At 33.4% G+C, this 11695-nt stretch overlaps 2 protein-coding genes across 2 annotated transcripts; both read left to right on the forward strand.

Annotated features, from left to right (window-relative positions):
• Nucleotides 1-839: 839 nt before the first annotated feature.
• Nucleotides 840-1706, forward strand: HELRODRAFT_183291 (hypothetical protein; the record flags this gene model as incomplete). Its single annotated transcript, XM_009012321.1, has 3 exons — nucleotides 840-1020; nucleotides 1084-1484; nucleotides 1635-1706. 3 exons carry the CDS (start codon nucleotides 840-842, stop codon nucleotides 1704-1706), a joined length of 654 nt encoding a protein of 217 aa, XP_009010569.1.
• Nucleotides 1707-10938: 9232 nt separating this feature from the next.
• HELRODRAFT_91488 (hypothetical protein) lies at nucleotides 10939-11145 on the forward strand (the record flags this gene model as incomplete). The annotated part of the gene is made up of 1 exon (XM_009012322.1): nucleotides 10939-11145. A coding segment is annotated over one exon (207 nt), but the record flags the coding sequence as incomplete, so codon positions are not given.
• Nucleotides 11146-11695: the final 550 nt, after the last annotated feature.

Raw genomic sequence — 11695 nt, forward strand, 5'->3', positions numbered from 1 at the left:
AAATAATCATCAATAAACTTATATATGTGTGTATGTCGATCAATTTGAAAAATTTTTGAAAAAATTTTGTCAAAAAATCCTAGACAAGTGAGTCGAATTTATTGTGATACCTTGATACTTTTATGTTAAACATGCTTCTAATGTATCGATAAGAACTTCGTATTGTTTTTAAATGTTTTTTTGAGATTATTTAAGTTTATAAGTCTATATTTTAACCTTTAATTTACATTGAATATGGTTTTCTTGATAGTCATAACGTTAATTTGACGATTGGTATATATTTGAATTGTTTCCATTGTCTAAGATGAAAGTGTTTTTTGTTGATTAATTTTATAGAATATATCAAATTTTAAAGATTTTAACAGCTGTTTCAAACAAAAATTTATCAAATTTCATCATCCAATGACGCTATAAAACTTCATCCATCCATCTATTGATTACAGAAAAAACAATTCGGCAAACATTTTCAAGAGCTACAACTTTTTTACAGATGTATGAAAAAAATTGAAACAATTCAACACCTGGAAGCATTTAAATTGAAGCTGATCAAAATTGAACTGAGAATTAAATTCAGAAAACCCAGAAATAAAAAAACAACCATCAACTTTAACGAAATAAACTGATTAAAAACACAAAACACGCACAAAGAAGCGTAGAAACATCACTTCTTACAACAAACACACTTCAGAACTTTTTTCTGATAAATTTGAACACCAACCGCCAAAATTGACGAACTAAGCTTCAAGCCTGACAAGAGCTTTCCGCTCTGCAAGTCTGAATTCGGCTCACTAGATGGCGGGGGATTGAGTATTGGTGGTTTTCTACCCTCGCGGTCCAACATGTCTTCCGCCTATCAAGGATTGGGATCGTCTGGTCTGGGTGGAGGGAGCAGCGGGAACAACAACGGAACCGGATCTTCATCTTCATCATCTTCTCATCTCAACAGCAGCAGCAACAATAATAACAACAACAACACGAGCAGCAGCAGCAGCAGTAACGGCAATAACCACAACAGCAGCAGTGGGAACAGCCACCAGCTACAACACCAACCACAACATCATCATCATCACCAATCTCTACCAGACCATCGAAGATTATTCAACGGGTGGAACTACCAGCCCGCAGACCCCCCTCCGCTCCCCCCTCCACCACCCCCGCCGGGTCTAGGCAGTCAGAGAAATGGTTGTGTCAGTAATTTTAGTCCCTATTCTAGTTCTCTACACGGACCAACCCTGCCACACAATCCATACAGCTCATTCGGAACGGGGACTGACTTCCTCCCACACCAGTTTAACCCCTTGAACCAGCTCTCTGCGGCCAGCCATCGCAACTTGAGCTCGTTTTACCCGGACCTCTACGGCCACCACCACCACCACCATCATCATCAATCTAGTCCCACGAGTTTAGCCGGAAGAAGTTTGTTGACGGATCTCGGGATGCCGCCAAGATTTGATAGTGATCCTCTTGGCAGTTACATTGCGGACGTGGGGAATCATCATTCAGGTTGGTTGGCTGGCTGGCTGGCTGGTTGGTTGGTTGTTTGCTTGATTGATTTGTTAGTTAACACCGGGGCAATAAAAACTACGTAACATCAACGCATTGGTATTTTTTTCAATGACATTTTTCACACTCAGTCGCCATCTGGCATTCGAATCAAGTTGCAGAGCACGCATCTCAGAAGTTTCGCTAACTTCATTTCATTTTAAATCATTCAAATATTCCAAAAAAAATTAAAATATAAATGAAATAATGTTAATAATGTTAATTAATTTAATTGGGATGACAATTCTCAAGCTATTTTGATAGATTTTTATTCAATTTTGTCTCCAAAAAATATAATTTGAAAGAATCGATAGGTGTGAGATATTAAGGATAATTTCCTGTTTGACGTGTTTGATTAACTTTTTAATTGAATATTTAATTAATTGATTGGTTGATTTGGGGCTGATTGATTGAATAGTTTGCTGATTGTTTGACTGGTTGATTAGAGATTGAATATTTGAAAATTTGTTGGTAGGCTGTTTAACTGTTTTACATTTAAATGAAAGTCACCACACGGAGGCATTAGTTTTAAGCCCCATAGTTTAAAGTTCAGGTGCATTGAAAGTTCAAGAGTTCATCAGATAATGATGATGATATTGATGATTGTAATGGTGATGATGGTGATGTGATGATGACGAGCAAATATTGAAAATCATGATGCAAACAATAACGACAGTAATATTACATACACACATTCATTCACATACGCACACGCACACACATACACACGCACACATACAAACAGAAAAACATAACAAACAAACGAATGCATATTCACACACACACACACACACACACACACACACACACACACGTTTCGCGTTTTACGTCACCATGACTACGAAAAGTTGATTTGATTTTAAATCTATTTCGCATTCGGTTTCTGGTTTTTGTACATTTGCTTACATATATTCAAACAAGAGAGAGAGAGAGAGAGAGAGAGAGAGAGAGAGAGAGAGAGAGAGAGAGAGAGAGAAAAAGAGAAAGAGTGAGAGAGAGAAGTAGAAAAAGTAAGAGAGAGAAAAAGAGAGAGAAAGAATGATAGAGAGAGAGAGATAGAAAGAAAGAGAAATACAGACGTACGTATTATCTCATTAAAAATTATAAAATAATTATAATATTTAACATTATTTTTATCATCGTCATCATCACCGTCGTCATCATCATCATCTCATCTCAAGTCCCGTACACGAGCTAAATAATTGAAAAGAGACGAAAGCAATAAATATAAAAATCACATAAGATCTCTTCATAAATTTCATTCTTTTTTGATGCGTTCTCTCTCTCTCTCCCTCTCTCTCTCTCTCTCTTTATCTCTTTCTCTCTTTTTCCTCATTATAATTATTTTCTTTTTTCTCTTTCTTTGTTACCTTTTTTCTTTTCCTTAATGTCTTCAATTCACCATAAATTTTTTATTCTCTGTTTCCTTCCTCCTGTCTCTCTCTCTCTCTCTCTCTCTCTCTCTCTCTCTTTCTCTCTTTCTTTCTTTCTCTCTTTTTCTTTCATTCATTCTTTCTTTTTTATCATCTCTCTCTCTATCGTTTCATCAAAAAACAAATTACGAATTTGACGAGTGTTTTAAGATGCGTCCGCAATGAAACATCGTTAGCGATCGATTGATGACGTAATTATGACGTCATCGTGATTATTTATGTGACGCCGCACGAATGACGGATTCTTAATCAGCAATGACTTGTACGTAGGCTCTATTAGTGGAATGATTTCATCATGACGTAATGATCTCTTAATAGACTCTTTGTTCATCACACCGGTATCGTCATCATCGACACGTCATCGTCACGATCATTATCACGAACAAGTAAACGAACAACGAACGAACAAACGAACGAACGACGAACGAATTAACAAACAAACAAACAGACGAACAACAAACTTGCCAACGAATATAAAAGCGGAAATAAAAGACTTTTTGGCTCGGCAGATGTCACACGCCATGAAAAAACATTACACCTAGCTATATAAAACAAGTGAAAATTACACAGAAACCCGTTTTTTCATATTATTATTCTTAATTTTTGGTAAATAAACCAACAATATCTAACAAACAACAACAAAATCACAGAAAATGAAGAAGAAAATAGTTATTTCACGAAAAAACGGTCAAAAAACGCAAATTTTTGCGACGCATCAACACCCAGGAAGTAAATTTTTAATAATGCTATAAACAAAAGTCATAAAATGTAATAAACAACTCATTAAATGTATGTGCTTATGTATGTGTGTACGTATGTCTCTGTCTATGTATGCCAGTTTGTATGTTCCTGTATTTGTATATGCACTGACACACAACACATTTCGATCAGACAAATTCTTACAGATAACTCTATCATTATAGGTCAAAAACACTACACATGATGAAAATAATTCAGAAAGATTTATACAATAATTCGACGAAAAAATATGGATTCAGCAAAAAACCTCTGGATATATATATATATATACATATATGAATTCATATATACACAGTAATAAAAAACGCGGGAAAATATATTCTTAGAAAAAGCGCGGGAAAAATGTTAATTTCAGTCCCGTGCTTGCATATTGATTTGTGGATGGATGTGAAAAAAAGGAGGAAGCCTAGCTTACTGGAGCCGAGCTTACAAAACTGCTGCTACCTTGATGGTGTTCAACCTTTCTGTTTTGTATGTTGTTTGTATGTTGCTGTTGTTTGTAGTTGTTGTTTGTATGTTGTTGTTGTTTGTATGTTGTTTGTATGTTGCTGTTGTTTGTATGTTGCTGTTGTTTGTATGTTGTTTGTATGTTGTTTGTATGTTGTTGTTGTTTGTATGTTGTTGTTGTTTGTATGTTGTTGTTGTTTGTATGTTGTTGTTGTTTGTACGTTGTTGTTGTTTGTACGTTGTTGTTGTTTGTATGTTGCTGTTGTTGATGTTTTTGGTGTTGGTGGTGTTATAATATAACTACTTTTTAAATTTTTTATGTTAAATTCTATATTTAATTTATAAAATTTTTGGAGCCTCATTGGATGTAGTCTTGTGGAAAGATTTGATGCTTGTTTGTGGTTTTCAGCTTTTATTTTTTAATCAAAGAGAGGAATTTCTTTTTCGTCATTCGAAGTTCGTGTGGTGCCGTTACAATGCAGTGTAACTAGCAGTCCTCATAGTAGATGTCGAATCATTTTTTTTTCAAATTATTTACTTTCATTTTTTTTTTCAAAACTACAAGTCATCAAAATTGTTTTACTTTTTAGAAGAAATTGAATAATGGAAAGAAAGAAATAAGTCTTAAAAAGAATATAGACAGAAAAAGAGTGAGAGAAAGAGAGAAAGAGAGAGAGAGAGAGAAAGAAAGAGCGCGAAAAAGATTTACAATGTGCCTGACTGGTGCATACATTTATATCATTTTTATTATCACTAATCAACATAAACAATCATATCTTATAATTCTATCATGAAGCTATCTCACTATCTCACATACATACATACACACATACATACATACATACATACATACATACATACATACATACATACATACATACATACATACATACATACATACATACATACATACATACATACATACATACATACATACTTACATACTCACCGTAATATTAATAAACATATCAAAACAAACTTCTCCTTCTTCTTCTCATTTTTGCAACCTTTTTCTTTAACTTTTCACTCTCTTTTTCATCATCATTTGTTTTTATCTCTCTCTCCTTTTCTTTCTCTCCCTCTCACTCTCTTCCTCTCTCTTTCTCTTTCTCTCTCTTTCTCTATTTATATTCACAAACACACACACACAAACACACACACATGTGTACTAACAACAGAAACTGGAACGGGAAACATATTGCTACATTTTGTTTACAGACCTGTTTGATAGAATGTGATAAAGAAAATGAATGAGGAGGCACCAGAGAGGAAGAAGAGAGAGAGAGAAAAAAATAGAGAAAAGGAGAAAGATAGAGAGAGAGAGAGAGAGAGAGAGAGAGAGAGAGAAAGTAAGTCAAAAAGGATGGAGAGACAATATTAGTGAGATATTGAAGAAAGAAGAGAGCAAACACGGATGGACGGAAGATAAAAAATGATAAAAAACTGCATACATCAAATGATAATAAAGCATAACGCTATGTAATGGCCTTCCTTATACATCTATGTATGTATGTTTGTGTGTATGTATGTATGTATGTTTGTGTGTTTTTTTTATATGTGTGTATGTATGTTTTGGGAATGATACAATAAATAAATAGATATCCTTATAGCCTTAGAAAAATAACCTATTATTATATATATATTGAGAAGAAGAAAGCGAGAGAGAGAGGGAGAGAGAGAGAGAGAGAGGGTGAGGGAGAGACAGACAGATAGATAGACAGAGAGATAGACACACAGAGAAAGAACGAGAGAGTTTGAGTAATTCAGTAATAACTACTAATAGTAATAACAAACGCCAATAAATAGCCCTCTAATATTACGTATAATTACACCAATTGACAGATGTTGAAACAATGAAGTATATATACCCAATAAATAGAATTCCTAATAAAAAATACCTCCAGCCAACAATCAATTATAACCTCTCAATTGACGATGAAAAATTATAAATTTAAAACATAATGACACACGCACACACACACACATACACAGAGACACACACAGACAGGCAGATACACACACACACACCAACGGTAAATACACATACATACAAGTCAGATATCATATACATTTGTATAATATAATGTAATTGTATTATTGGTATGTTTATACTTTTTAATAATCAGCATAAACAGGTTTATGTATGTTTATGTGCCATAAAATTTTTTATGTGTTTGTTTATAATGGCGTTTATGTTTTAGTTGTGCACGTGTGCGTGACTCTGGGAGCTATTATTGTTTGTATGTTTGTATGTTTGTATGTATGTATGTATTTATGTTTGTTTGTTTGTTTGTATGTTTGTATGTACGTATGTGGTTAGGGTTAGGGTTAGGTATGTATATATGTATGTATGTATGTTTGTTTGTTTGTATGTATATGTGTATGTTTGTATGTGTATTTTTGTATGTGTATGTTTGTATGTGTGTATGTTTGTTTGTGTGTATGTTTGTATGGATATATTTAGATACACGTAAGACTGATATAGAATGACATCCGTCATATTTGTATTGTACTGGACCACACACACGCACTGCATTCGTCCAAAACAAAGCATGGCGATGCTCTAAATAACTTTTTAATGTCGGCTTCCGACTTTCTTGCAGTTTTGTATTTTTTTTTTGTATTTTTTTTGTATTGCCTGGTATTGTATGTTTTATGTATGTTTGTTTTGCGTGTTTGTTTAGTATGCTTGTTTAGTATGCTTGTTTGTATTTTTGTTTTGTATGTATTTTTTTGTATTTTTATCATAGAATCTTATAGAAACCTCTTTATAAAACTCATGTAGGTGCGTGTACGCATGTGTGTGTGTGTGTGTGTATGTGTGTATGTACGTGTGTATGGGCGTGTGTATGTGATTGTAAGTTTGTATGTTTTTTCTTCGTTTTAATTGCAGAGTTTATGGTTTGAGCTGGAACGACATTGGTTCGTCTTGTTGTTTTAATGACGTTGTTTATGGCGTTTTTTGTTTTGTCTTTTGTTCTTTGTTTTGTATTTTTATTCTTTGTTTTTGATCTTTTATGTTCTAAAACAATTTATGCTTCAAACACACGCGAGCACAGATATATATACTAACATACAAAAAAACAAAGAAACAAACCTGTAAACAAAAAAACAAACATAATCAAACAAACAAACATACAAACATACAAACTAACTAACATACAAACTGACTAACATGCATACATACTTACATACAAATTAACATACAAACATACATACATACATACAAATTAACATACAGACATACATACAAATTAACATACAAACATACATACAAACTAATATACAAACATACATACAAACATGAAAACCCACTTGCAATCTTTGAACGCTCGTTGTTTAGAGCAATGCACTCTCCCACACAGGATCTATCGATGACAACCACTACTACAACTACTACTATTACTCTGCTACTCATGCTACTACTACTACTACTTTTACTACTGTTATTACTGCTACTACTACTAATACAGTTAATATTACTACTACTACTTCAACTACTAATACTGCAAGAACAAAGACAACAACAACCACAACAGCTACAACAACTACAACAACAACTACTACTGCTACTACTATTTAAGAAAAAACGAAAAACTTGAGAAAAAAAACCTAGAAGAACTTCAGAAAAATGTCAGAAAAAAGTGAAAAAACTAGCCAAACAGTCATAAGTTATTCTTTCAGGATGGTCCAGGCGTGAACACTCACATTACTAATGATTAGAACACTAATCCTCAACCTGTATGCGTGTGTGTCTGTGTTTGTGTGTGTGTGTGTGTGTGTGTGTGTGTGTATGGGCGTCTACGCGTGTTTGCGTGTGTGTAGGTGAAAATACTTTTTTTTTTTTTTTTTTTACAAAAAACATAAATGATACAAACACGTAAGTTCAAAAAATACCCAGATGAAAGAACCAAATCAAGTAGGAAAGTACACAAATAATACAAAAAATATACAAATATACAAAAAATACAAAATTAAAGAATGAAATAAATAGTCAAAAATACAATCAAAACTGAGAAAAATATCGAAAAACAAGATGCACAACGCTAGCAACATTAGCGCGTATAGATATAAGAGGAAACCAGATTTTATGGGGCAGAACTATTTTAGCTGGAGAAATATGTCCGCGTTTTGTTTTGTATGTTTTTGTATGTTTCAGTATATTTTGTACGTTTTTGTCAACGTTTGTTTTGTATGTTCTGCATATACTGTTGTATGTTTTGTATTTCCTGTTCAACATGCCCGCCATCGTCATCATAATCATTCTTGCTACTACAACCGTCATCATCATCACCAACCAAAACATCATCATCATCATCACCACCACCAACATCATCATCATCATCATCACCAACCAAAGCATCATCATCATCATCACCAACATCATCATCATCACCACCATCACCAACAACATCATCATCATCATCATCATCACCACCACACCCTCGAAACTCATAACTCAATGACGTCATGATTGAGTTTCTAGTTGGTTTTTGGCGCGAAAAACGCTTTTTTTTGGCCTCGTCCGGCCGTTAATTTGGCCTCGAAAAGTCGTTTCTCAAGGAACACCAAATGAACGACAGAGTGTAATAAGAGGACGAGTACCCGTGCGTGCGTGAAGGAATGAATGAATGAATGAATGAAGAAATGGATGGATGGAAAGATGTACTAATAAAAGAACTTTACAATCATCATTAGATTTATCACCACCATCATCACCACCACCATCATCATCATGATCATCATCACCACCGTCATCATCATCATTATTATCATCATCGTCATTATTACTACCACCATCATCATCACCACCACCATCATCATCATCATGACAAGCTATTTCTCATCATCGACCACCTATTATCTGCATCCGCTTTTTGGCATCTGACCATAAAGAAAAAACTCCTTCAAAATCTTCAGATAAACAAACAAACATACAAACAAATATACAAACATATGAACATGCAAACATACATACATACATACATACATACATACATACATACATACATACATACATACATACATACATACATACATACATACATACACACATTCATACAAACTTAAAAACATACCAAGAAAAATAAAAACAAAAACAAAAAACGCCAAAAGTTTGCATCAAAAAACAAACAAGAAAAAACTTGTAAATATAAAAAGCACATGTAAACTTGTTGATTTATATTTGGTTTGTCGTTTTAATGAAAATCTTTGTATATGCTAGTGAATGTATATGTTTGTATTTTGGTATATACGTGTTTTTGTTTGTTTGCTTGCTTGTATGTATGTATATGTGAGTATATATGTACGTTTGTGGGTATTGTATATGTTTGTGTGTATGCTTGTGTGTATGTTTGTATGTCCGTATGTATGTATGTATGTTTATATGTATTTCGGTATGTATGTATGTTTGTTTGTTTGTATGTATGTATGTATGCTTGTTTGTATGTTTGTATGTATGTATGTGTGTATGTATGTATGTATGTGTGTTTGTATGTATGTCCGTATAAATTGAATTATGTATTTTTATGTTTTTTGCTCCCCGCGACACCACGATAAATTATTTAAAATTTTCTTAGGATGGGGACGACGACGACGATGATGATGACGATGATGATGATGATGAGGAAGAAGAAAATGATGATAATAATGAAGATGAAGATGATAATGATGATCAGTACGATGATGATGAATGACGATGATGAAACTCCAATCAAACATGATGAAAAACCTCCATCACCGTCATCATTTCGACACTGTCATCATCATCTTCTCCGAAAATAACACAATCAACATCAGCATCACCATCATCATCATCATCATCATCATCATCATCATCACCACCACCAGCAACATCGTAACCACCACCACCACCACCACCACGACACGTGTCGTTGTCGTCGTCGTCGTCCTTATAAACTTTTCATAACTGCCATGCAGGCATTTATATTGAATACAATCATTCAACAGTTTTATGTGAGCTTTACAACTGAAAAATACGATTAATACAGGCGTATTCATCTCCTTTTATACCTTCTTCTGGATTAAATCAGCCTTAGGGTGTATAATACAATAATTTGTATCAATATTATAATGTTTTGTATCGATGATACAAAATTTTGTATCGACGATACAAAGTTTGTATTGATGATACTAAGTTTTGTATGGATGAAACTATGTTTTGTGTACAGCATTGCAGTTTTTTTGTTTTGTTTTGTAATGTTTCATATCAGATATACAAACTCCTGTATCAAAAAATACAGATTTTATGTATACTTTTGTATATTTGTGTATTAATATCATCTAGCCATCATGATGTTTCATAGTATGTGATTTCGTACATGCAGCGCCTTATAAAAAATTTTATTTTCCCTTATTTGTTTTGGCTATTTTTCCTTGTTTTTGTTTTCTTTCTTTTGTTTCTTTCGTTTTTGTTGTAGCGATAAACAAGATTGTTGACTATTTTGGTATGCCATCTGCAAGAACAACACATTTCACACATTTCTGTCGTGTATTTTCATGCCTCTCTGGTTTATAGCCCTCGATTTTTTGGGCTTTTTTTCAGAAAATTGACTTTATCACAAACATAACTACATATACAAACATACACAAATATACACTCAGATACACAAACATACACACAGATACACAAACATACACACAGATACACAAACATACAAACAGATACACAAACATACACACACACAGATACACACACATAGAAACAAACAAACAAACAGACCAACAGCAAGCGAGGCAGCGTAAGAAACGCAAACCGTACACCCGATATCAAACTATGGTCCTAGAGAACGAATTCGTCGGTAACTCCTACATTACGAGGCAGAAGAGATGGGAGATCTCATGTAAGCTACATCTCTCTGAAAGACAAGTCAAGGTTACTTATTATTATTATTATTATTATTATTATTATTATTATTATTATTATTATTATTACTATTACTAGTACTATTACTATTATTATTATTAATAATATTATTAATACTATTGTGAAAATAAATATATCCTTAGATAAATCTTTATAACCCAATATAACTATATACAACCATATATAACTCTATATAACTCTTTAATCAACTACAACATCAACAACAACAACATCAAAATCAACAACAACATCAACAACGACATCGACATCAACAACATCAACATCAACAACAACATCAACAACATCAACATCATCAACATCAACAACATCAACATATCAACATCAACAACGACATCGACATCAACAACATCAACATCAACAACAACATCAACAACATCAACATCATCAACATCAACAACATCAACATCATCAACATCAACAACATCAACATATCAACATCAACAACGACATCGACATCAACAACATCAACATCAACAACAACATCAACAACATCAACATCATCAACATCAACAACATCAACATCATCAACATCAACAACATCAACATATCAACATCAACAACGACATCATTAACAACATCATCAACAACAACAACAATAGGTGGGTCA

This window comes from Helobdella robusta (assembly GCF_000326865.2).
Source record: "Helobdella robusta unplaced genomic scaffold HELROscaffold_103, whole genome shotgun sequence".
Taxonomy (NCBI): Eukaryota; Metazoa; Annelida; class Clitellata; order Rhynchobdellida; family Glossiphoniidae; genus Helobdella; species Helobdella robusta.